At 42.6% G+C, this 27811-nt stretch overlaps 1 protein-coding gene across 1 annotated transcript in view; it reads right to left on the bottom strand.

Annotated features, from left to right (window-relative positions):
- Positions 1–8943: 8943 nt before the first annotated feature.
- LOC108938753 (contactin-3-like) overlaps positions 8944–27811 on the bottom strand; it is a 52898-nt gene continuing 34030 nt past the window's right edge. Inside the window, exons 10-23 of the mRNA XM_018759610.2 lie at positions 27170–27299; positions 26210–26360; positions 21935–22062; positions 20639–20814; positions 16837–16954; positions 15370–15528; positions 14810–14959; positions 14327–14397; positions 12666–12900; positions 12180–12289; positions 10587–10773; positions 10158–10270; positions 9696–9861; positions 8944–9356 (exon numbers count right to left, since the gene is read on the bottom strand). Coding sequence (XP_018615126.1) covers positions 9259–9356; positions 9696–9861; positions 10158–10270; positions 10587–10773; positions 12180–12289; positions 12666–12900; positions 14327–14397; positions 14810–14959; positions 15370–15528; positions 16837–16954; positions 20639–20814; positions 21935–22062; positions 26210–26360; positions 27170–27299 — 1992 coding nt within the window. The 3' untranslated portion in view covers positions 8944–9258. The remainder of the gene's footprint in view (positions 9357–9695; positions 9862–10157; positions 10271–10586; positions 10774–12179; positions 12290–12665; positions 12901–14326; positions 14398–14809; positions 14960–15369; positions 15529–16836; positions 16955–20638; positions 20815–21934; positions 22063–26209; positions 26361–27169; positions 27300–27811) is intronic.

Here is a 27811-nt window from a genome sequence, read left to right as displayed (position 1 = left end):
AGGGGTTGCCGAGGTGTGTACATCGGTACAGGGAAATAGCCAGAAGAAGGGGTCTAAGAAACGTTGCAGAAGGTCTGAAGTCAGGTGAGAAAAACAAGGGGCATACAGGGTAAGCACAGGGCAAGGGGGCAAGGAGGCAAGGTCACGGTTCGTTGGGTAGCTTCGGTGGCCCAAGTAAGGTTCTGCAAAGTTAAGAAATACTTGAGGAGTCCTGAACACAAACGCACGTTACCTATAACCGCTTGTCCCAAGCGGGGTCGTGGTGAACCGGAACCTAACCCAGCAACATGGGGCGCAAAACTGGGGGGGGGGGCACGGGCACACACCCAGGACAGGACGCCAGTCCATTGCAGGGCACCCCAAGCGGGACTTGAACCCCAGACCCACCGGAGAGCAGGACCCTGTCAAATCTGCTACGCCGCCACGCCCCCCTCGAGTCCTAAACAGTTCTGCTCTTTTTCACTTACAGATGTGGGGAAACCTCCATCCAGCATCTTGTTACCCCAGTCCTCCTTCCAGAGACACCAGCAATGCTGCTACAGGAGAACAGCTATCAGGTTCAGCTGATGGAGAAATGTGTTTCTGAACCCCGCGAAATCAGGTCTGCTTCTCAGAAGCCAACTGACAAGTGTTTCAGGCGCTCAGAAGAGGCCCCTCTCCATCATTCCGGCACAGTGTTCTAGATACATGGCTAATGAACTGAGTGACTCATTTACATGTAACACCTGTGTCTTCGTCCCACATACTTTACGCGCAATTAGAGTTGCATGATGGGAAATGACATCACCTCTCGCTATGAGGAGGAGGGAGAGTGTATCAAAGTACAACTTAGGTGTGTGCTTCTGGCTAAGGAATGCTCACACTGGAAAACTTCATTTTAAAATGTTTGCAACTTTCTGTTTTATTTAAATGAACATCGCAAGGTTCTGTGTCATTCCTGAATTGCTAATGAGCACTCACAGCGATATGATACTTTTGCACTTCAAGGATGACGCCTTCATCAAGCTTTTACACACCGTCTGAAACTGGTTGTGCCAAGCGGTGTAGCGGCAAACCAGAGTCTGACCTGACAACGCAGGGCGCGAGGCCGAGGGGGGAGGGGACACACCCAGGACGGGACGCCAGTCCATCACAAGGCACCCCAAGCGGGACTCCAACCCCAGACCCACTAGAGAGCGGGACCCGGCCAAATCCGCTGCGCCACCACACCCCCCACTCATTAAGTTCTAATTACACTTGAAATGTTGTGCATCGTCACTCCTTCATGACAGCAGAGCCAAGTCTCTGGGTTTTTCAAGGTTTTTCAAGATGTCTCTCAACTCACCGCAGCGTAAGTGCAAAATGCAAGAGAAGCTGCCGAGTGGAATTTCCTCTACATCAGAAAGGTAATCAACCCTCGTATGGAGCTGTGTTATTCCTGTGTATTCACATCATATCACATTTCAGTTGGTCATGTATTGCATTTGATCACTCGCTCACTCACTCACTCACTAACTCACCCACTCATGCATAATTCATTCAAGTTTGCTAACCGCTTTGTGCTGGTTGCAGTGGTCTGAAGCCTATCCTGGAACAACTGGCGCAAGGCTGTGGGGGGTACACCCTGGATGGGATGACAGTCTATCGTAGTTGAATTTGATCAGTGCATCTGAAAAATGAAAACTGAAATGGTGCAATACATTCTAAAAAAAGATTTGTTTCCTTTGACCAGAATATGTGAGGTGTAACAGTTTCTTCTCAGAGGGAATAACACAGTAAGATATGCAGCAGATACATGATGCATTTATTTAGTGGATGCTTTTCTCCAAAGCAACTTCCAGTGAACTCTATGTAGAGTTATCAGCTCACACACCTTATTCACCAAGGTGACTTACACCGCTAGATACACTACTTACAATGGTCACTCATCCACACATCAGTGGAACACACTCTCTCCATCACTCACAGCTACAGGGGAACCTGAACAGCATGTCTTTGGACTGTGGTTGGAAACCAGAGCACCCAGAGGAAACCCACACAGACACAGGGAGAACATTCAAACTCCACACAGACTGAGCAGGGATCGAACCCATGTCCTCTCGCACCATCCACATGCTACGAGACAGCTGCACTACTCATTGTGCCACCATGCACCATACACTACAATCCATTTCTCTGCTCTGGCTTCCTATAGCTGCCCGAATCAAATTCAAAACCTTGGTTACTGTGTACAAATGCATCAGTAGAACTGCTCCCAGCTATTTACAAGACTTTATCAGCCCCTACACCCCAGCCAGGCCCCTTCGCTCGTCTACTTTTGCTCGCTTGGTGGTCCCATGCACGAAAGGCAAAGCTCGGAGGTTCTCGGTTCTGGGTCCGTTGTGGTGAAATGACCTTCCCCTGTCACTCAGAACTGCGGAAACTCTGTCTACTTTCAAGAAGGGTCTAAAAACTCACCTTTTCCAGAGCTACTTCGCCCAAAATCTCTCCCGTTCATTTACGGTGTAACTGTTCACCCATCGAAATTACATAAGCATCTCCAGAGACAACCTTTATTCAGCCACTACTCGGGCATTGTACTTGCTTATTTGTGTATCTTATAATATTTAAAAAAAAATGGTGGGAGGGTATCGGGATTTGTCTATCCTGTGTTTTATGCACCTACTTCAATGATGAACCTCAGTGCAGCAAGTGGTAGGTAACAAACTAGGTTTGCTTGAGACTTTCGTGTCTGCAGCTCTCTCTCTTTCTTTTAATATAATGCATAAATTGTCCTTTTGCTGAGATGTGCGTCGCTTTGGACAGAAGCGTCTGCTAAATGAATAAATGTACATGTAAATGTAATGTCACCAAAATTGACAGTATTGATACATTATTTTATTATTACTTATACCTCCCAAAATATTTGTGTGAATTCAGTTATATCACATGGCAATATGTTCATACTTAGGAGCAGTGCTGTTAGATGTAGTGCTGCAGCTATTTGTAACCATAAGAAACCATTGACCGAGAAATTTACCCTAAACGGCTGCAGAAAAAAACACATAAATATAAAAAATGGAGAAAAGTAACAGATTACTAACAACTAATAAAAAATACATTCAGCAGATGCTTTTAGAGCAAGTGAATTAAACGGAAACAACGTCAGCCTAATGGAATTGAGGGCTCAAAACAAATGAAAGGGAGGCACGGGACATAAAGGTGTTTCCGTTTCAATAATCCGCTGACTAGTGAGATGCTCCAGGTGGCTCTGTCTCTTTATTCTCATGCGAGGCCAAGGTTAGAGTTCAACGAGACCTTTTCCCGAACGATCACGTTAACTGCGAATTAATGGGGAAGTATGAAGTACACCAGGCGAGAATTTGATAGCATAAATCTCTTTGCTTGCATGATGTCATTCATCACTGAGCAGACAATTTTATTGAACTTCCCTTCACTGGACGTGTCCCCTTTCTCGAAAAGACCATGCAATCAATTTTAAAGAGCGTCACAGGATTGTGCGAGTTTAAGGCACTGCTCAACACCCTTCTGTAAGCAGGCTGAAGCGTTTGGGGAGGCAGTGAGACAGGAGAAGAAGAGCACACTGATTTCTAACCCCTGGACTGGGAATGACAGCTCACATGGTGACCAAAGATTACAAGGGTTTGGGAGATGACAGAAGATCCAGAGAAATGCATCACCGCGATTGGCGAACAAGGGTAGGTGAGCGTGGCGTTTCACCTGGAAGCGGGATAGCTGACAGTTAGTGCTGAGAATAGAACAATGAAAGGCGATGTAATCCCCTTTATAGAATTATGGCTGTGTGTGAGCGAGTGGGCTTGTTGGCGAGCGGCGCAGGACAGGGAGCGCATGCCGAGAAAGACCGGTACCGTGCAGCTGGATGGATGCAGCCTGCGATTTCACTGACATGTTTCTTTATGAGTCTGCCCTATCAGACACAAACTCCATCAAATTTTATTGAATTTTGATGAGAATTTCCTCTGAAGATTGGTGGACGGTGTAATTCAGTTTAACGCGTATTCCGCCGAATGCATTGCGGAAGGAAAGGGCACTTAGCCAGAAGATTTAAAGTTTTAAAGTTTTAATTAAATTTTAAATTTGCTTCGATACACGAAGCTCAACAGGACATTTTAAAAGTTGCATGAGATCCGCATATGGAGAAAGTAAAATTATAATTAACTAACCGTTCTAAAGTGGTTTGCTCTTGTATTGTTTTAATGATTTATCGACAATTTTATCTCTCCCCATTATCTACTGTATTCAATCAGTTGTAAAATCTGCATATAAAACCTGCAAATTCCAGTTCCATTATCTTCTGATTTGATTATATTTGCCTCAAGAACTGTCCATGTGAGCACAAACATGTTTTCACTTAAGCTTTTGGGAATATTTTAATGAATGTTTTAAGGCACATCCTTTAGTTCCAGATATGAGAAAATGCACATTTCTCAAAATCCAGCTTTTAAAGCATCGTGAGTTCTTCGCCTCTCGCCTTAGTAGTTACCGCTTTACAGGGGATCACAAAAATGAATCAGATAACAGAAAGAGAAAAAAATACTAAGCGGATCTTGCGTTGGGACACCGACTCAAATGTGTCTTCGTGTGTGGAGAATGCTTGCTCTCCTTGTGTTTGCATGGGTCTTCTTTGGATGCTCTGGTTTCCTCTCACAGCCCAAAGACATGAGTTTCAGGCGAACTGGTAAAGGATGTACCCCACCTCACAGCTTGTGTTCCGGAGATAGCAACCCTACACTGGGCAACCAGAAAATGATCATATGGATAGATGAATGAACGAATGAATGAACATATGGGATGTGTACGGAAGGAAGGCTGGCTCTGTCCCGGGAGTTACGGAGGACGGTGGAGGAAGGAATACAGAGGAACACTCTGAACAAACTCCTAGCCATCATGGACAGTGACTCTCACTCTCTGCAGGCTCCCCAGCTTTAGTAAAACACTGGCTCATCTGCACTGCTCCAAGCAGTGTTCCCCAAGGTCATTCCTACCATGTGTTATTAGGTTGTATAATGCATCTGCCCATTGTTGGGGTACTGCGGGACTGTCTGCTCTAATTTGTAATGTCTTATTTTCATGTATATTTATGTATTTATTCTAACATGTCTGTCTAAATGTGATTATTTCCAGTATGTTTCCAGTTTTTCTGTTTTCTCTTAACATGTTCTATTGTATCTGTATGTATGCTGTTATGACTTCCTTCGAGTTTAACAAAGTTCTCATCTGTCTGTCTTTTTGTGTGGTTCTCTTGTTTTGAAAGCCAAACACATGCCCCTGTAAAGTCTTTTCTAAAAGCTGAAGTAGGGAAATACATATAGCTTAGAGCCCAAATGCGATAAATAAAAGTGGTGCTCACCATTGATAGAGGAGTCCCTGGAGTCAGTCTTCCTGAGAGTGGTAATCTTTAAACCCCATGAACTCTGCATTAAGTCTTTGCATTAGTGATCTTTGCATTAGGCCAGTGGCTCAGCTCCATTAACATCGTATCTACACTGCTGACCTCCAAGCGTCACAGCGATCCCATCTGAACGTGTTCCTTCCGTGCGTTCTGTCCAGACTCTGCGGGGGCAATTTTAAAGCCCCTTTAAAACTAAAATAAAATGCTGAGATCGGAACCGAACGCTTTAGATTTTAACGCAGCATGATTTTTCCTACAGAAAGGGACGTAGTGTTTGATGACTGGTCAAGCAGAAACAATATTGCTTTTCTTGAAATGTTTGCAGTAACAATGCGATGCTCATTTTTTAACGTGAACAGAAATTTATTTAGATTTCCATTTATTCATCTGGCAGATGTTTTTCTCCAAAGTGACTTCCAATGAACTCTATGTAGTGTTATCAGCCCACACACCTTATTCACCGCAGTGATTTACACTGCTAGATACACTACTTACACTGGGTCATTCATCCATACATCAGTGGAACACACTCACTCTCTCTGTCACTCACACACTATTTCTTTATTTCTTTATTTATTTATTAAACTACATATGTAAAAATAGTCATGGCTATAATTTATGAGCCCAGCCTCTACTAATGTCCTTAAGAACTGTGTCACAAATTATACTTGAAAATAAATTTAAAAAATAAACAAAAAACTGCCACGAACACATAGAAACAGGCAAAAGAAGCCAAGAAAAGGTAATAATATAAGGTATTTTTTATAAAAGTTTACACAAATGCACCAAACAATCTACATGCACAGCTTCAGTATACAAGATGAACTCAGTACATTTCAATATGAAAGAAATACCATTTTTACATTAGCCATCTCATTGAGATCACAAAACCATTTCATTAATGCAGTAGTATTAAAAGCGAAGGCCAAATGTTGTAAAGAAAAACACAAGATGACAAATCAGATTCAAAGAGAAATTATCTTTCAGGATTTTTACTGTATAAACACTTCATAATTTTTGAAAGTTGTGTTTTTGTTTCATTTGCCGTGGATAGAAACAAGCTTTGCGCAAACATTTCAGTGCTGACGTGTACAGTCACGCTTTACAAAATCCACACCCATGTTTTCATTGTTATGTACAAGGTGTCTATGTAATTTGGAGACATTTTCAAGAAGGATGCTGAAAAACAAAGACATAGTTGTCCTCCAGCTGATTTTTTATTAAAAATAGTCATTTAAAAAAATTGAGAAAGCAGGGATAATTCGACTTTGTATTCAGTTACATTTTGATCGACTGTCTGAGTCACAAGCTGTTTGCATTAAAGCAAAACTATCATTAAAGTATTTTCCGTAAAAGGTAAGCAAGTAAATAACAGTAATAAGGTATTTCTAACTGAAACGTAATATTTTTCTTTTGTACAACACTTGACCTTTCAGTTGACGTGTAAATATAAAATGAAATACAAATACAAGGGCTATTAAAGTTTCTTTACTGACAGCTTACTAAAAAATGCTATCACTTAAGGACTAATAAATTACAACAGCAGTGTATTTAACTTGTTGAAACAATAAAAAAGAAAATCCAAACAACACTGATGCTGACAGAGATTCTGTACTGTTAGTTTAACAAATCAAACACTTAGATGTTGGATGAAAGAGCAACTTTTACTTCTAAACACCGGTTTGGTTGTCTGCGATAACCTATCAGCTGGGTGTGTCAAATGTTACGAAAATAAGAACTGTCACCAGTCAATCACGGTCGTCTTGAATTCCAACGGCTGTAATAATGGGAGGGGGGGGGAGGAAATCGATGCGGTATTGACTGGGCTCCGGTGGAGTGTAATGGACAAACGGAGACCTCCACAAGGACAGCGTGGACGGCCAGACAAGTGCAGCTGTGCTCTGGGTTTCCAGGGTGAGTGCCATGCTTTTGCCTTCTCGGCAGGCAGAGCGGGTCACCTTGGCTCCCTCTTCGAGAAACCGCCGGCAGCGTGGCACTCAGCGGCCGTGAAAGTCCCGAGGCAAAACCCCCACGCCGCCCCACCGCCCCACCGCGTCCCACCCCAGCAAACCCGGTCAGCAGCAGAAAGCCCAATCAGTCACTGTGTGTTTCTTTTTTTAACACAAGGCACAGCTCACTTATAACAAGCTGTTGCAACCTTTGAATGGAAGAAAAAAAATCGAACGCATTGAATGCAGACCTGCGGTCCCCAGTCGCACTTCTTGTAGGAGTGATGCGTTGAAGGGGAAGTTTCTCCTGGCACGGTCGTGATGCATCTCCTGTTGAGGCTCACAATCCATTAATCTTCCGGGGCAGGCCTGACAACCATTATTCCGATTCACCACTCGTCAGGACCCCTTCAGCATGCTATAATTTATTTAGATATCCTAATAGCCTCTAAATCACAGCGAAGATCAGACCTTCCATTTATTCCACTACAGCGCTCTTTGAGTCCCACAGTACAGGATTCAATTTATTTTGAACATATTATCCTTACAGAAATCAGAGCTTTAGCATCTGCTGGCTATAAGGATGTACAGGGTGTGTGCTTTTTAATGAGACCATTATACCTTTGTAACCTCGCTTCCATACCTTATGCCCTTCAACAAATTTTATTTCACAAAAAGTTACATTCATGTTACTGCAACTCAGCGACAAATTTCACCGCGTTTCGGCCTGAGCAGCCAAAGCCACCGGAGACCATTTCTGTGACAGATAGTTTCTGCAGTGGACAAAGCTGTTCTTTTCCCTAACCCAAGAAATGTTCATTTCCACAAACATACAGAATGATGTCAAGTTTTGCTAAGAACATGATGCTTTTCACTCCGCAGTGAACATACAGCTCATGCGGAGTTTATGCATCTGCACAGCACAAAGTGTCAAATGGCACAATGGGGACCGCAATCCTCTAACCGCAGGTCTCGTCTAGTCCCAGATGCAGTGGCTTCTGCTTTTTTAATGATAATGGATGAGAGAGCAAGGATCTCCAGAGAGGCACGAGTGAAAGCGCTTGTTTTTAGCCCTGTTCTCAGTTAATAAGGACGGCCTCACAGACACAATGCGTGTTTGACTCTCGCTTCAGTCAGTCACTCCTTTCACAATAAGGGCACAAACAAAGGTATGGGCTCACAGAAGTTGCTTTTACAATTCGTAAAGTAAAAAAGATAGAGGAAAGCCATTGATGTCGCCAAAATTGCTCTCTTGTATGCCCATGATTTTCTGCTTTTTAAGGACCAAGAGTATTATAGCAGCCACAGCAGTGTGTTATTCAGTGCTGTCTTTGTAAACCCCACCCAGCTCTGCTTTGCAACCAAACACGAATACGTTACCTCTCTTACACACTCACGTTTTTTTTCCACTATAATGATGAGTAATCAACTGCAATATAATAAAATATGGGCATGAAAGCCATGACAAAAAACCGTTATTTGTGTAAACAACTATGTGTATCAAGTATATGTTAACCTACTTTGGTATGTAAATGCTGTTAAGGCATTTTGTTCTCTTCAGGATCATTGAGGTTAACAAATAAGTAACTAGTACATATGGGCTCCCGTGTGGAAGTATGTATACAAACATACAAACATCCTGCAACAGTTTCATAACCGCTTGGCACTCGTGCCACAAAACGATAAGCAGTAGAACAACATGCACACAAGTCCAAACAATTTTTTTCTCCTCGCGTTTACGATACAGATTATCCCCTTTGGTCATGCTCGCCACTGGGCGTCGGAAAGATTCTGCTGTAACTTCAACAGGTACGCATCTGCACTCAAACCTGCCGGAGGCTGCACTCGCTGCATGGGATAAAGACACCGGCAGCACTTGTGTTGACTAGAAGAAGCCAGAGCGGGTCGGTCGTGATGTCACAAAGCGCTCCGGAGTGTGGACAACGAAATGGTCAGGACCAGGGATGCAGCAACGTTGCCCGGACGCCACGCTGCTGATCCTTGCGCGCTCATACCTGCGAAAATAATGGCAATAGCTAAATATGCAGCCATAATGAAAGAATTTCTGAAAAGAGCAGCGGGGTTTGTGTCTCCGGTTCTCCGCCACGTCCGCAGAACAAAGCCACTGTGACCAATTCCAGTACGAGAGCTGGAGAGCAGCCGTGCCAGTGGGGGTCAGTGAGGAACACAAATCTGGCGGCAGATGTGAATGTACGACTTCACAAAGAAAATCTGATTTCTTGTCCCAAAACAGTCAGTCGCGTAAGGTCAAAAACCGATCTCGAGAAAATATGTGTCGGTCCCTCCACTTCACACTGGTCATAAACAAAGACGTACGTGGCGAGTGATCTTACTTAATTTGTGAATTCGGATGGGCTCTGTGGTCACACCCTCCCCTCCTTCACTCAGGGCCCTGATCTGGATGAGATAGTCATCGTTGGCTGGGAGGGTCAGATCCATTGAGGTCTTGTTGGTGGTGAAGATCTTCACGTCATTGTGTCTGTGTCTTCTGTACAACACCTGTGGGTAAGAGAACAAAACAAACACGGTCCATTATTGCCCGGGCTGCCGCCGGCTGACAAAGACAGTTTGTCGCACAAATGATAGGTCTGTTTTCACTCAGAGTACAGAGTGAAGTACCAGAGAGGTCGCTTCTGTGTTGCACTCCGATCAGCACTTTGGGATATTCGTCGGTATCCTCCATCATTTTTATAATCCAAAATGAGAAAGTGAGACCACCACTGAGAGCAGACAGAGTAGCCGAACAACCGGTTAGCGCTCCGAATGTTGGGCAGGACCGTCGTTTTGAAACTTACTTCATATCCCGTGACCTCTGACTCGGTTTCCAGAGCTATCACAGGGTCCCAGTGCAGGGTGAGCTGGGAGCCAATTAGCGTCCACTCCACGTTCAGCGGGGGCTGTCCTGGAGCTGGACGACAATCATCATATACCAAACCGTGTCACGGCACCTCTAAGGATTAACACGGCAAACCAGATGAGAAAGCCTACAAGCGTCCCTTAAAGAATACACCAGCGATTCTCAAGCACGTACAGCCCTCATCTAAAAAATATACTGCAGAAGAGCAAATGAAGTCTTTCATCATCGCCCGGGCTGTCGCCGTGTGACAAAGGCTGTTTCTGATGGCGAATTCTGAGACGCTTTGTTTGACGGAGCAGTGAAAAGAAAGCTGCGGCGATGAGCTGAGCCGCTTCTCGTCCCTCCCCCCGTAGCGTGGCATACTCACGCGCCTTCTTTGTGGTGGCGTTGACTGACGGGGAGGCCGGCCCGGCACCGGCGGTGTTGAAGGCGCTCACCGCGAGGAAGAACTGGCTGTTTGCTGTCAGGCCGCTGATGTTGACGGAGGTCTGATTCCCAGCTACTCTCACTTTCCCCACCGTGTCGGGTTTGGTGTCGTCTTCCCAGTACACCACCTGCTCAGCACATTGACAGGAAGAACGGGCACTGGAAGAAACGCCACGTCCGTGCTCGGAGCGATGAATATGCAACGTGTTTTTTTGCATAAATCTCTTTCTGAGTGAAACTTCACTAGATATATTTAACGGATGCTCACATTTCCTGTCCGTGCGCACGGTACAGTACAATAGAGCACGAAACGGGCACATGCAAGCTCTTACTTTAACGAGCAATACGAACGACGCACGAGAGGCTTTCATCCAGTTACATTAAGCAGAGATGCATGCGTTTATGTACATGGTCCCCCAAATTGTCTTTGATAGCAATGTGCCGCTGATATTTTAATACTGTATTAGCACTGCTATGGCAACGCAGCAGTTCCATGCTACTTCTGAGCAGAGATCACCGAAATCGAAAGGATGGTGGATGGAAATGTAGTGCACCCTTTGCATTCTTAAAACGGACGGGAGTGCTGTCATTGGTGTTGAGAGCAGTAGTGGGAGACGAGAGCAGCGAGCAGTCAGTATCGAAGTTCTTGTTTGCCTTTAAGGCATTTCTGTGTGGGCATTCGATATATGCCTTTGTGGGCACACACCGAGAGCACTCGAGAAGAGTTCTCAAACTTTGCCAGCGATAGAATGGTCTTGCTTAGGTCCCCAGGTTGGCTTTTTGGGTGCAGAGTAAAGCCATTTTATTACATCAGTCATGTAAAAACTCTTTGCCTCAGTCCTTTGGTCTGCACATATCAAAATATTATGAAACCGTCTGCGTTTGATGGGCTGTTATTAAAATGGAGAGACAAGAACAAAAGCATGCCCTTAGCTGTCTGGTCATGAATCATCTTGTGAATCATTGGGGGAAAAAAATAAAAAGTGCTATCAAATGTGCTTGAATACAAATCACGCTGCACAGCTCTCGGTTCCCGCACTGCCACGTTTTTTAACATTCCCATTCCCGTGTTGGCGTAGGATTCCCACAGCCATTTTGGTTTTGCGCATTGTGAAATTGCTACTTGAATGTGAAAGCTAAATAACGGCCGCTTGGTATGCATACTAAAATAAAAAAAAAAAGAAATACCTAGTTTGCATAATTCATAATTGCACTGCGGGTAAAAAGAATAATAACAGCATTCATAACACGCGAGCGCACTGTCAATTTTCCACACGCGTCTGCGTGCTACGAACGCTGCCGTCTGCCACCCCCCACCTCCACCTCATCTCTGAGGAATATCAGTATGGATAAAAGCTGCTGGATCAAACCCTAATGATGAGTGGGAATTGCGCTGGCAAAACAAAAGCGATTAAGCCTTCCCAGCGTACGGATTAGAAATAAAGAATCTGATGCACGCTCTGGGTGCTGGTCAGCAACATAACCGCGCTTCCAAGGCTCCGAGATTAATTTCATTTCCACATGGTTAGGGTACCTCGTATCCAAGGACTCTCTCCGGAGACGAGGAGAGCGCCCGCCAGATAACTTCAATTTGCGATGCAGAAATACTCCTGGCCAGAACCCCCTCAGGCGTTAAGCTTGGCTCTAAATTGAGAGAGAAGGGGGTGAGAATTTCACTGATTTATTCAGCATCATCACGCAGGCAAATGGCAATCGAATGACGACTCCCAGCAAACCTTGGCGCTTTCACTCACGTGGTTACGGTCTTCCCCTTCGCTTTAATGGAATCCGAGACCACCGTAATCAAATGTCTTCCCAACGCTGTTTTCAATTAACACTGTACCTAACTGAGAGCGCCGTGCGTAAGCTTCCACGGCTGCTCGCGCGTAAAAGGGATCCGCAAACTTTTCGGTTTCGCCGTATTTCTGGCACAATGGGTCTGTGACTTTTTCGCGAGTGTGTTTTGCTGCTGTTCATGGGCCCCCGTTGAGAAGCGGCACGCGGTGCGCTGTGAGCTCACCTTCCTCGGCCGAGAACACGGCGGCTATTGAGCTGAACGGGCCCTCTCCCTTGCTGTTGAAGGCGGCGACCTTCACATCGAAAGGGGAGAAGGGCGGAATGCTGTCATTGCGGTAGACATATCTGGCCACTCCCGGCGTGGACATGACGGTACGGGTCCAGGTGACCCCGCCCACGGGGCGGATGGCGATGATGTAACCGAAACCGTCGCCGTTCTGCAGTTCCTCGGGCACAGGCTGGGAGCGAAGCACAAAACTGTAGTGATATTAAAACACATACAAAGAAAAGACGCAGGCTACCCGGCCACAGTCTCGAAGGCCTAGAGCTATAATAAAGAGCAAACTAATACAGAAGAAAGTACGAAGATATGCTTTCGTACGGTTCGGAACATCACCCGTGCTTCTTTCACAGCTTTAACGTACGTTTAACATGTTAATGGGACAATTGCTCCAACGGTTTATGCAAACACCTTCCCAAAAAGGCAACAGTCATTTGTTTTTATGCTGCGCTCAATGACATTACTGTTTCCGTTTCAATACATCACTTTTGTATTTATCTGTCATTTGGTTATTGCCCTTCCAAGGATTGTCATACAAATGATAATAAATACAATACCAGACTGGCATTCATAACAGTAACAAAGCATGGGCTTGACTTAATATTGACTATCTCCTACTGAAGATTTATAGAGCTGCAACAGTTGACAGATCACTCACAGATTTTCCACAATGCAGAGCTCTAGTAATCCATAGCTGCTTCTACAAGCCGAACAAAAGAAGACTCCAGCGACTAGATTTACTGGTTATTGGCTTCTTATCCACCGGAACTTGTCATGTACAATGCAACAGCGACCTCCAAATTTCCCCTTTGACCGCTAATATCAAACATTTCCACACCGACTTCTCCTGACTCTTTTCTCATTCCCCCCTTAACGCAACGAGAGCTATTAGATCGGCAATTACGTACATTTTAAAAATATTTCATAATAAGTCAGCAAGAAAAATGTGCATATATTAATTAATTAAAATGAGCGGTTAGTTACGACAGTTTGCCAGCCAATTTGCATAATAACAGCTGGTGTTCTGTCCAAACAGATGTGGAGCTGGCTTCGGCTTTAGGGAATCTGCGATTGGTCGGATTGCTCTCTCCCCACCTTTCCAAGCGATTAGCTACGTGTCCAAAGCTAGGGCCTTGAAAATGAGCGTGGGCAGCGATGCTAAGAAAAGGGTAAATCAGTCTGATTACCCTCGCTTCACACAGAATCATCGTGTGCGCCTCCCACTGCCTTTTTAAAAACGGTTGTTTAAATTTGATAGCGACAATTCCAATGTAATCTTATGCCTCGGGTGCCAGTTCTCAAATTGCTTCTACACACCTGCTCCAAAGTGAAAAGGTCTTTGCATTGGAGTGTGGGGGAAAACAATTTAAGGCACAGATAAGAAGCCTATTAGGAACCGGTTGTAAAATTGTGGCCATTGACACTATAGATGGCACACTCGGTATTCCAGCACTAAATCACCATGGCAAGGGCATTATGGCACCCTGGAGGGCCACCGGGCAAGGAGCTGGTGTTAGTTGAGACAGTAAAATGCCCAGCGTACGTATTAATTCCTGACAGCATGCGACCATGCAGAGACCGGTGAAACGCGACCGATGGCTCACCTCCCAGGTTACGACCAGCTCGGACTTGGTACCTCCTCCACCTCCGACGTCAGTGGGGGCTGTGTCAGGGACTGAGAACCGTGACCCCAGCCAGAGGAAGAAGATTAAGTTTCAGTACAAGAGAAGCGTGGGAACATCCTGCCTACCCGTCACAGACACAATCTGCGGGTACATTCTCACACATGCAGGCTTTTCACACTCTCTCTAAAACTTTGCGCTCTCCATCGCGGAAAACACGGACCCCTCACGATGCAGCCGCCCCTCATTTTCTCCTCTGATTCTCCGCTGAAGGATTTCATGTCTTAGCAGTTCCACTTCCCAACAGTTTTTTTTCTAGTAAACTAGCCAAAAAATGCGCCATTTGGAAGTAAATGGTTAAAAAAAAAGTATCGAACGCAGCCAGAGGGTATCTTTCATACGAATTAACATAGTGGGTTCGCCAGAAGTTTGATGTTGTAAGGTCTGCGTGAAGATGAAGCTCACCGGCATCCTCTGTCCTGGTCTTGACAGATGGAGGGCTGGGCTCTCCCACCCCTACGGCATTACTAGCCACTACGCGGAACTCGTACTCGACCCAGGCGTTTAGACCGACCACGGTGGCCGTCAGAGTGTTGCCGTCAATCGCTTCAGGGACTGTGGGCAGACGCAGCACAGGTGAGCTGGCGTGAAGCGCCGAACATCCCGAAGCGGAGGAGACGTGGCAAACGAGGCCCCGTGCTGTAGACTGAGACTACGGGGTTAGTACATACAGAGAGAAGCGTGTCCACATTCACTCTACGTTGCTCTAGCATTTCTCACACAAGCACTATGTGTCAGCCAGAATTACCTTTAACACTAAACAGAAGTCCTTCCCTTGGGAATCCACGGAATCCGAACGTGCCCGATAGGGCAGACGAACTTGGCAGGTGAGCTTCTTTTTCTTTCTGCTGTTATTTCTCTAGTTTCTTTACCTTTTATTTTATGCGGCTTGCTGTTCAGAAGTGTATGTAGCCTTGTTTCCACACGTGTGACGACCTGTAGCTTTGTCTCTGTAGGAAACCTACCCGTGTCCAAGGCTTGCCAGCCCACAGTGAACGGAGTCCTGCCCTGGATCACGTATCCAGTAATGGGGCTGTAGTTGTCCCTGCCTGGCTTCCAGGAGAGCTGGGCAGTGCTATCCGTGATTTCCTCCACCGTTACTGTGCCCGGGGGGCCAGGGGGACCTAACTCAATCAGAGCAGTTAGCAACATTAGCCTCCTCCCCACAGTCCACCTGTAACCTGATAAAACTGTTCCTGTAGGAAATCAGAGAGGTGCGTCATGCATACGGCAGGTAAATAGTTAACCGCTTGACTCAAGACAGCATAGCACACAGGTTTGTCGTACATGTACGGACACACAGAGCAATGGCATAAATCTGCATTCTTTTTCATCCTTTTTCCTGCTTTCCCTGTTGCCTCTTATTACCCAGATTGGTAGTTCTTCACGATATTTCTTAAGAATTGCAGTTTTTCCTCACTCTTCGGGCCTCTCTATTTCAGATATTGGATAATTGGCACCAGTCTCAAGACACCTGAAGTTTATTTTTTTATTTTACCATAAAAAGAAAAAGTAGAAGAAATTTTATACCACGTCATGCAGGTCATGTTCATTTTGTTACCCTTTCAAGGTGCTTCAAATAGATCTGACAAATACCCTAGAAACACAAGGCCAACAAGAAGATTTCAAGGTCAGCTAAAGGTGTGGCGAATGAAGCATGAACCACATATGGGCACTGAATTTGGTGCTGATTTTCACGTCCTTTTTTATATTATTGTTATTCTGCTGTTTTGTAAATGTAGAAATGCATATTTATATTTTTGAATTTTTGATCAAATTTCTAATGAACAATATTATTATGCTTTTGCTTAATGTAGAGTATTATGGCATTGTTTTATAGGTTTACAGTGGTGTTTAAGAATAAAAACGCCAAATAAAAATATAACAAAAACAAGAGACAATTACTTCAGGGCCCCTTCCCCCAAAACAGTCTGAAAGAGTGAGAATGTACTATAAATACATTTTCCCATATTCATATTCACTTCAGTGCAGTGATTTGTCATGACTCCTGGGACTGGAAACTAATATAAGTTACTGCCACTGCTGACTATTTATACCAAACCAATCTGTGTTTACAATCTATCTTTAAACATGACTTTTCCCCCCAAAGAAAACACGAAAATCTGTAATAGAAACATATAAATAAGAGATGCAATAAATGTAAGCTTGAGTAGGAGAAGAAAGTGGGCCTGATGGTTGTGAATCAAAGTCTTTGCACATTTGCCTGCTTAAGCACAGGGTATGATAAGGAATATAGAACACAGAATTCACTCTGTCAAAAAATGTTGGAAGGAAAAGAGCATATAAAAGATTTGTTTTAATATTTAGAACAATTTAGAGTTTTTTTTCTCTCCTATTTCACTGAGGCTTTGGTTTTTGTTTTAGGTCTGTGAATCTGTGCACTGGACTACAGACTCTTCTGGGTCTCTTACCTTTCACAATCAGAATGGCTGTGGCTGACAAGCTCTCCACATCTGTGTCAACAATGCAGATGTACTTTCCAGCATGGCCAAGCTGGATATTTCGAATCATCAGATCCCCTGCAACCATCTGTGAAGGCCAAATTAACACAGAGGTTAAATGCAGATGGCTGAAACCGACACAACTGCCACGTCAAGAGAACGATCAACACTAAGTTACTAAATACCACAGACAGGACCATAGCACCTAAATTGCTTTAAACCAGACGTGCACATTAGCGGTAAAAGAGTAAAATTAAATTTTAAAAAAATCCAGATAGATTCCCTTGGTGTAGATGGAAACCATTAAAGGGCACATAAGAACAAAAAAGGGGGGAAATTCAGTGACTGGTTAAAATGCATAATGAAACTCCGTAGATTGAACTCACCAGTGGAAAATGAAAATGTGCCAATTTTGGAGCTCTAGTAAATGGACCCTCTGTATGTGCCCCTTTGGAACAACACACTGAAACAGCCGGCCTTTCGAGTGCCACAAACGCCATACACTCCACGTGTTAATGTCTAAAGCCATCAGTGCGAATGGGTAGCACACTACGTTTGAGCACACAGGAAAAAAGCAGCGGAAGATCGTAAGAAGGTTGCGGACCCTTAATCCCACACTCCCCGATTCATCTCCGCACTGTTTCTGCCATTAAATGTTTAATGAATCCTTTTCGTGTTATCCAGGTACGTGGAAGACAAGCCAGACACTGCAGGAGCAACCCCAAGGATCACTTTAAAATAGTACGCTGGTCTGGAGCCAAGCTGCTCTGAAGGCTGTGTGGGTTTGAAAAAGCTGAACCGTACTGGATTCAATTAACCTCCAGCATGAACTCCAAATCAGCCTCTACACCTGCCTTCTGAGTGGAGCACCTCCAGACCTCTAACAATGACGACGAGGCTCTGACAAGCGTGAGCTCCGCTAACTTCGGTACATGCCGGGTATGTTTGACACAAATCGCCCGCAAGGTGCGAGTGGTAAATTAGCAACTGACGAGTTCCTTCCTTTGGCAGCCAAAGTGGCATGATGCACATTCTGTTTCGTTATGATAATTAATTCATTATACACTGTGCGCAGCGGATGATTATGTGCAGTGAATTGTGAATTATAAAAACCCGTGAAAACTGGATGATATTATACATACTGGGACACCTCTGCTTTTGAAATATGTGCTAGGATGCAGTGCTCTATCAATCCATGGACAATATCTGACTGTTTGATCACGTCAAGGATAGCTGAATGATGACTTACTTCAATGTTGTGCTTCTACAACATTAGCATCTGCCTTGTACTGTATAGTTTAACAAACTTAATACCTGAAATTGTTTTATAAAATATCAGATTTATACTTCCAAATCACTGCATGCCTATTAAGAAAAAACTATTTTTTATGGATAAATGTTGTTAAATACATGAAAGTCAGTGATTTATCTGCATATGTCAGAGTGCAATGTTGGGAGAAATATTTCTACGTTTATTAGATACAGTCTTCAGCTACATAGCAAGTGAGCTTTAGCAGTACTTCCCAACTTCTCTATCTGTGATGCTATTTATTATGTATTCTATTGCAATGCATATCACATGTAAATGTTTAATCATTCATCATCAATAATCACATTTCCAGTCAGGGTCATGGTGGGTCTATCAGAAAAGCATAAGACAAAGGAGCATAAGGACAAGGAGATGTTATGGTTATTTCAGGAACACTTATTTGTATTCATAATGTTACAATTAGGTTTGGGTGTTGGACTCTGAAACCATTTAAGAGAAAAAAATATTATAAATATATTACGTTTAATAGTGCAGCACCATTAAAAATAATGAAAAGATATAATGCCTTCATTTTCATGCCTTAACCATCTTAACCACTTATGACGACATACAAGAAGCTCTGTTGTTTTTTTTTTGTAATTTAATTTTTATTTATATATTACATGTTTTCTTAGCCAGGAATGTGCAGCTTTGTGTGAGCTTCTCAATGGCTAAGCTAGGTTTGATTCTCAGCCCTGATTCTAACAGCGAAAACTTATTTTCCTTGAGCTTCATCCTGGTGGTCCTAGTAAAGAGTTTCAAAGTTATAAATAAAAACAAATATTGCTGCTGTATTGTGAAAGAGCAACGCTGATCAAAGTCAGCATTAGCTGAGGAACAACAAAAATCGTGCTTGTCCTAATTACTCAAAATCACTCATTATCTGCTGACTGGAGTACTACAACTGAGCCAGAACTAGGTTAGGTTCAGGCTGATTGATTTTTTTCATGCCTTTCTTCTCAAAGAGAGGCAACAGGGTGTCTTGTCTCTGATGTAAGCTGCTCAGCTATTACAGTGGAGTTTCTTTTCTATTCAATTTTATATTACTTTTGATTGAACGACAGGTTTGCCATAGTAGATGCTTGGAGTTGTTTATACTGATCAGCTTCAAGAACATCCTTACAATCACCACCTGAACTAAAAAATATCAAAGTAGTGCTGCGAATTGTGTTATTCTGTAATTCAAGAGTTATTCAAGAGGAGTTTCATGATTAACGCACTACCCAATAGTAATGAACTGAGAAGTACTGTATCAGTAGGTTATCACTCCTAAACCATATGGTTTTGTTCAAGAAACCGTGAGTTTTCACTGCACCTTCCACCCTGCAACCTGACATCAATATTTATGATAATTATATAGTGGACCATCAATGTGTTTTGCAATGATTGTATGTATTTAACAGAAATGTGTAAAACTGTAGGTTTGAATTTATATGTTAATTTCTGGAAGTGCACGTAGAAAGGTTGTACATTACTAGACGGAACTGATTTAATGTACATTCTGTGTTGACTCAATTTTTATTTAGACTTCCCGTTGTGCACAGGAGCATCTGACAACTCAGGGGTGATGTTAAAAATGAATAATAGAAATGATTCATAATTATTTTTGCTAAACATTCTAAGCAGCAGTATTTTACAGACACACACAAACAGACATACAGATACATATATAGACATATAAACATATATATTATATATATATATATATATATATATATATATATAAAATATATACTGTATAGGTATACATACTTTTTTCCTCGAGCCACCAACTATTTTTTTTTTGACACCTGGTCAGTTTGAGACAGGACGTGCCAACAAATGGACCCTCAAACTGAGTGTGGGCTGTTTTTTCTTTTCTTTTTTTTTTTTAAATTTTGTTGTATTGTAACCATGTGTGAACTGTAAAACATGGTTACAATGTCCAAACAGATGCTTAATTTACCAAATATCTCAAAAAGAAATGACATTCACCAAAATGTATTGAAATCATGCTAACTATATGGAGACAAGAGTGCAGTGTTACTTTACAGAATGTTACTAAATGTCCTTTAATTTTCATTTTTCATTATTTGTTAGCGGTGATCTTTGCACAAGAACACAATGGAATACAAAAAAATAATAAATGTTCACCATACCAGACCTGGAAAAACTGTTAGTTCTCTCTGAAAATGACAACGCTTTCAACAAAGAGCTGTCATATTAGCTTTTTAAAAATACGGACTTCAAATGAGCATTTCACTGTGAGTACATGTTGACTGCCCTTGGCCAGGGCGAGCCGGCTCCCTTGCTGTACAATCTCAGGGGAAGCAGGCAGACTGCATTGTTGACGCACTTTTTCTTTTAATCCTGTTTCTTCAGCAAAGAGGAGATAAGGCTGCATCCCCTTGAGGTAAAGTCAGATCTAGGACATGCCCACTCGTTAAACGCTACAGAAAGCTTGTCCTTGTGTGACTCACTCACCCCTCCCACTCTCTCGAAGTGACCCCGGTCCTGGAGGAAGTCGATGGGCTGTCCGTTGAACACCCAGGAGAAGGAGACTTCAAGGGTTGGGTCGCTGCTCACCTGGCATGGCAGTACAATGCTTTCGCCCACAATGATCTCCATGTCAGTCGGCCGCTGGGTGATTCTTGTGGGCTCTACTCAAACCAGAAATGACGACACCGCCGTGGGGTTGAGTCAGAAACACATGCCGCATTAACAGGACTACGGAAGAAAAAGTCATTTCAAAAACCTCTTTTCTCCAGTTTTATTTTGAGCTTAATGCGTGAATATCTGGTTAGAATTGGAAAAATTTTTGCTAATGTGTTTCTATTTATTTTCCTGACTTACTCAGAGACATTTAATAGATCTAGATGGTGACAACCATAAAAAAAGAGCATTCAGTAAAACCGTACAGCGGAACACCAGGATCATGTAGTGAAAGTTCAAGTTAATTTTAAGGCTTTGACCAACGGTGCATGACGAGTGGATGAGAGAAAGAGGACATGATCTGTAAATACACTTCAGTGTCAGCATGAATAAGCCCACACACATTCACTCACAAAGAAATCAATGAGAATTTCAGGAAAAATGATTACTAAGAAGGCTGAGTGTCACTATCACCACCATCATCAAGCTCATTGGTTATTACTGTGGCTCAGTCCTGTCACAGCTAAAAGGCCCCTATCCTGTGCGCTGCCCTAAATGCGACTGCTGGGACTGTCGGTGATGCAGTGCTGTGTGAGAGCTGAGAACAGCTGGAGGAGGATTTTGACAGTCCCCAGTGTCAGCGGATTTGAGTGGTAAGGTCACGCTACTGCGGCTGACAGCCACATATGCTAGTAAGACACACCTCTGGTTGACCCGATGAAAACTTTTAGGTATTGCACTGGTAATCCAAATATTTCTAAATAACTACATAAGGATGTTGGAAGAGGCTTCAACATACTTTATATTATACAATATACTTTCACATACTGTACACCCAGCCTTCATACACGCATTTTACCACTGAAAAGATCCCTTAAACATAGTTTGTTCCACGAAGTGTGAAACGGTGCTCAAGACTATGATCTAAACCGCTTCATCATCTCCATCCTACTAGATCACAAAACTGGCTTAGGCAGGGCTTTTTTATCTGCTATTTTTAGCAGACAGCTTCGGTGTGATGTGTTGCCATCTGCGACTGAACAGCGTGAACCAAGACCCTAATGTACAAAGAGGTAGATAGCTAGGGCAGCAGAGACGTCCTGTCGAGGGTACGAGATAACCTCTCACCTGTGATGAGTAGCCTCCCAATGGTGCTTGCTGTCCCAAACTGATTCCTGGCCACACAGGTGTAGCTCCCGCCGTCAGACTTCGTTACATTGATAATTTTCAGGGTGCCACCAGGAAGCAACAAAATTCTGAAGAGCAGACATTCATTATTTCAAAATAAGGCAGATTTTCGATGTTATGGGATTAATTTCATTGTTACTTTGCACCTGTACGTACAAAATTTATTCACATACATGCCCAAACTATTACAGCCTATTTCATTTAGATATGAGATTACAGAAAAAGTACAAAATAATATAAACAGACTAGTCAGACATGAAAAATCATAGTGCAAATCATTAGACTGACTCCAAAGGGGAAATTCCTTTTTCTCAGTTTACTCAGTCACTGTTTTAATTTGGACACTTTTAAATCCTTATATTGTAGACATGAGGAAAGTATATCATTGTTCAGCAAGCAGTACACCGAGCCATTGGCTTATCCCATAGGAGAAACTTCAGACGATACACAGGTTTACACTTCTCCCCCCCATTTATACAGCACAGTGTTAATGCAGTTTAAACATCTTCCTCAAAAATACAATATGTGTGTCCCTACTGAGCTGTGGAAAGCGCTGCTCCGCAACAGCAAGTAAAAGCGTATGAACCTCTATGTATAAAGCATGGATTTGTTGAACCAAAAATGAAAAAAAAAAAAAGATTCAAAGCTTCTGTTCAGATGTTCCCATATCCACCTTTCATATGTTATTAATCGTCAGTATCTAGGATGAAATGTATTGAATTCCACACAGAGAAGACACATCAAGCAGAAGGTTGCACACTGTTAAAAATCTTTGCTCTTAGATGTTTCTCCAAAATTAGCAAAAACTTCTTCCACAATATTTTTTTATTTTTTCAACTGATCAACAGTACAGTGCTCTCCAAGATAGAGCATATCAGATGTTTCTTCAAAAGCAGATTACAAATGCACAGTTTTATCATGTAGTGAAGAAGTCCATGACAGACAGATGCTTCACTCAGAAGTATTTTCCGATTCATCTTTTTATTTCTGAGAATGACAGGGAGTTCCTGTACTTCAGACCAGATTGATGAAGAACCCTGTGAGATAATGTTCTTCCAAGGAAGTGATTTCAATAGCACTGCGAAAAAACACAGCAAAGCCCTCAAAGGCTGGATTAGCCCATTGCCTTTATTAAAAACTGGCTCATCTCTAATTTGCAACATATAAACCTTGGCTTTCCCAAGATCAGAACATAGCCTGAAATAAAATTAAATTTTAATTCAGGCATTGATTATCGGTAAAGCATATTTTAAGCACTGTACTGTAGCTCCCTGTAGACCTTATGGTTATGGAAATATTCTAAAGTTTGCTCAGTCATTTCCAGCTAACGTTAACATTTGCTATTGTCAAATTTTTAAAAACTTAATGCTAGTGTTGCAACTTAAGTTCAAGCTTACAGTAGGAAAATGTACCAGAGAAGTGTACAGGTGTACTTCTTTTCACTAATGTTGTCATCTCTTGAGATCCATCCTCTAATATTAATTCATTTTGTTGACTCCTTTCTTTAAAGCGACCTAGAATAATAGTTTGTGTACGAAGCAACGTGCAATCATTCACCTATTCATACGTCTGAGCAATTTTTTAATGGAGCGACTCAAAGTACCTTGACCAAGGGTACTAGAGCTGAAGTGGGGATTCAAACCTGGGTCTTTGGAATGCACGGATGCATGCTTAACCATCAATACGCCCACTGTCTTGTTTTTTGCATGAGCAGCCTGTAAGTATAAGCTTGTCTGAAGATCATCTGTGGTGCCAAACAAAAGAAACCTAGCAACACCACCTTGCAGCAAACAGAAACAGCCTGTGGATTCCTGTCACCATCACTGTTCTGGTACAACACCCTCAACCTCACACATTATTCACTCTTTCCATGGAATGTAACATGTTACAGCTCTAAACTTTCCAAATGACACCAGACTGCTCAGTGCGGGGGTGTTAATAGCATATTAATGTCAAGTGCAATGTCTGTACATGCCCTTAAATCAAGTTATTTCATTAATATCACCTCAGGTTAATTGCATTGCTTGCTCTACTGAAAACCCTTAACAACAATAAAATGCAACAAACACACACGCATAGATACAACACCTACAACCGCTTGTTCCGAGCAGGATTGCGGAGCCTAACCCGACAACACAGGGCACAAGGCTGGAGGTGGAGGGGTCACACACAGTACAGGACACCAGTCCACCGAAAGGCGCCCCAAGCGGAACTCGAACCCCAGACCCACCATAGAGCAGATCCCGGCCAAACCTGCTGCACTACCACACCCCCCCTCACGCAACAAAAAGTTCCCTTCAAAATAAAATGGAAATACACACACACACACACACACACACACACACAGACATATATAAATTGTAACATTTGCATGTTCATATACCATCTTAATATGTTTGATTCAGTTATTCATTTAACAATTATGTTGGTTCTTTGGAGGCACAACAATGAGATGTGGAGACTTTGGTTCAAGAGATATGTTTTGTAAAGTACTTTTGCCCAGACTTTACCCTTCTACTTTATCTCAACAAGCACCAGAAACGTTTCAATCACATGAGACTTTTTATCCCGTTTGCTGCTGGAGGCTTTATCTCACTTGGACATGTAGCACCCCCCAACCCTTCTTTCACAACTCTGCAACCTACCTAGAGGAGCTTTAACACTCGTGACCCCCAGTCTTTAGAGCATACTACACAAAGAAGAACTAATGCAACATGATCTCTAGATGGTATAACCCAACACACACAAAGTATATTATCTATATAAGAATGGAGCACAGTAATGATGCATTTGATGTAGAAAAAAAAAAAAAAGAAGAAAAAATTAAAGAACTGAAGCAGGCATTAACAGCAGTAGAAATTTTCAAAAGTTATTGCTTACTTTGCAATGTTGTAAAATGAATGCTGACTGAATATTGTTTAATTTTGCTGGTTCTGCATTTAACTTCTAAGTTTCCTATTCCAAATACATTTTAAACCTCTCCCGATATTTTAAGACATAAATAGAATAGAAGAGAACCTTAAAAAATGTAGGAAAACAAAATCAAGACTGCAGCAGATTTTGGTTCTAATAACCCTCTCAAAGCTTCAGCTTACTAGAATTAGCAATGCTGCGCGGGCAGTCCGAGAGCCTGCAATTGTTACCGTCCACACAATCGCTCCTCTGTTTACTCCCTGTGTATTCCTCCGTTGCGGTGTCACACACACTTCCCTCTGGTTGCCAGCGGGGAGCAGTTAAGCTCTCTGTTCACTCGCTGCATGTGTTCAATAGTTTGTATAAGCTGTCAGAAGAAGTGATGTGTCGCGCTCCGATCCGGAAACACCTAACAAGACGCACTCTTCTAGGCGACTTGCTTTGCATTGTCAGAGTATTGAACTGGGTGCACTAAACAATATTTGCTGTTGTCACTACTTTTCAAAGAATGGCTTTTAGTAAATTATGTCGCCAAAGATAGACCAAGCAGTCATTGGGGTAGAAAGTAGGACATCATTTACAAACATTAACCTAACTGTAATCTATAGGATGCTGGTTCAAGCCCTACTGCCTTCTACTACCGTGGCATCCATGATACACAGCTATGTAACTGGGTCAGATACTATAAACTGCATGGCAGGAAAACATAATTTAAACAATGAACCCTTTGCTGTACGGGTTAACGCTTCCTTTATATTTTCACCTGAATATAACACTAATAATTTTAAAGATGAAAATTCTTCAACAGAGTGCAGCTTTAAACAAAATCAGGGATAAACTATTATGTGATTAAAAAGCTAACTAAAAAATAGTCTCCTCAGGGAGCATTGCTGTGTACACAAAATGGAGCACAGCACTTATGCAGAATGTGGTGCATCTATTTAAATCCATGAAAATCAAATCAGCAACTTTTAACTAGTTGGGATTTCAGTCTATGTAATGTTTTCCTGTTTGTAAAGCAGATCAATGCACTGTTTTGTTGAAATACAGATCTAAATGGAGTTAAAAATTCTTTCGTCATAGTAGTGGTCTGCACCATCATACTATCATTATCGGTCATCAGCAGTTTCACATAACCAATATCTTCCGAGCATGAAATATAAATCATCTCTGTTGCAGTGATTGTGCTCTTCTAAATCTGGGTTGTTCTTCTGTGTGCTCATTGCTGGCCAGCACAAGGCCCACACTTTCCATAAGCATAGGCAAAGCTGACACATATTGATTGCCAATAATATGAATTACCTCTCACTCCTGTGCACAATCTCATTGCCCTTCTTCCACAGGGTAATTGCCTGGGGATAGGCTCGTGGCCGGCACTCCAGTACAACCTCACTGCCAGCTCTGGCTTTCAGCAGAGCCCTCAGCGGATTCCGGCTAAAGTCGGGGGGCGAGGCTACAAAATAAAAAAAAAGGTTGGGAAACAATTGGTGTTGGGACAGGACTCAGAAAGACATCACAGCTAGTTGAGATGTGATTTGTTACTGCAGTTCCACATTACTCTACTTGCACAAGGTGTCAAAGTGGCTTCATGACGGCTTATCTGTTATAACTTTATTTCTCACATCAGTCTGAAACATTCCCATGTGACTGAGCAACACCTGCGCTGTGACAAAGCCAACCAACTCCATTTCAACTTGTGACAATGGCAAAAAAAGATGTTATCAATATTGCTGATAGCTGGTGCTTCATAGAAAACATGCTGGGTGACATTACTCACCAAGCTGAAAGGCTTTTAGAATCACTGATTATTCTGTCTTGAAGTGTAAGCAGTTCAGTGCACAAGAACAGTGACGGTTTTGTATCGTAAACCCCTTAAGTTGTCTCTCTGAGGCTGTGGCAACCTGTATTCTTCATAAGGTCTCTAATGTGTGTGATTTCACAGGTGACTGATCCTAGAGCCTATGACACCTGGTTGAAACTGAGCAGGTGTTTGGGAATTTCAAAGGACAGTGACATCATGCATGACTTCATTACATTTCTCTCACACTGTCATTCGAAAGACAAGTTATTGAGTCTGTTGTGATTGTCTACCATTAGAATACTAAAAATACTGAGAAACCAATTAGATACAGAACACATTCCTTTCAAAAACTGTAAAATCAATTTAAAGAAAAGCATGAAGTATGCATGCACATGAGGATGATCACTAAGCCCAAATAAGGCATGGAACTCTACTGGTGCACTGAGGTGAAGTTGCCTTACCTAACACCATGAGCTCAGCACTGGAGTAGATGGTGCCATGCTTGTTCTCAGCCACACACTGATACATGCCAGCATCAGAGAGGTTCAGTGCTGATATGGATAATGCTCCATTTTCTACTTGCACTCTTCCCTGGCAATGACATAAAGGGCAATTTAAACCACTTGCATCTCAACTGTTTACTGTGACAAGGTGCAAGAAAAAAAAATGCTGCCTATGCCACATACCTACGTGAGCAATGGCTGAGTTTGGGGGGTGAGATACAAGGATGCTGCTTGAAGACTGACCAATTGATGGATTGATTTTTTAAAGCAGCATCATTGATTCGGTTGATACTGGACATGTTTTTGCTTCTAATTTTCTTAATGCTACGTCACAAATAAGTGGCATTCATTTGATGAATGAAGTAGGATTGCACAGATGGCAATTTGGCATTAATCATCTTTAGAAGTGAACATATAGCAGCAAATGGTGTGGCACAATGGCACAGTGGGTAGTGCTGGTAGACCATGGCACTTGGGCTGTGTATTTGGATGTGATTTCAGACGCAATTTTGAATCTGGCTTAACCTGCGTAAAGTTTGCATGTTCACATGGGTTTCCTCCAGGTGTTCAAATTTCCTTCCACAGACCAAAGATGTGTTT

This window comes from Scleropages formosus, chromosome 2, assembly GCF_900964775.1.
Source record: "Scleropages formosus chromosome 2, fSclFor1.1, whole genome shotgun sequence".
Classification (NCBI taxonomy): Eukaryota; Metazoa; Chordata; class Actinopteri; order Osteoglossiformes; family Osteoglossidae; genus Scleropages; species Scleropages formosus.
Note: the sequence above shows the minus strand (reverse complement) of the source record. Positions and strands in the feature narration are given on the sequence as shown.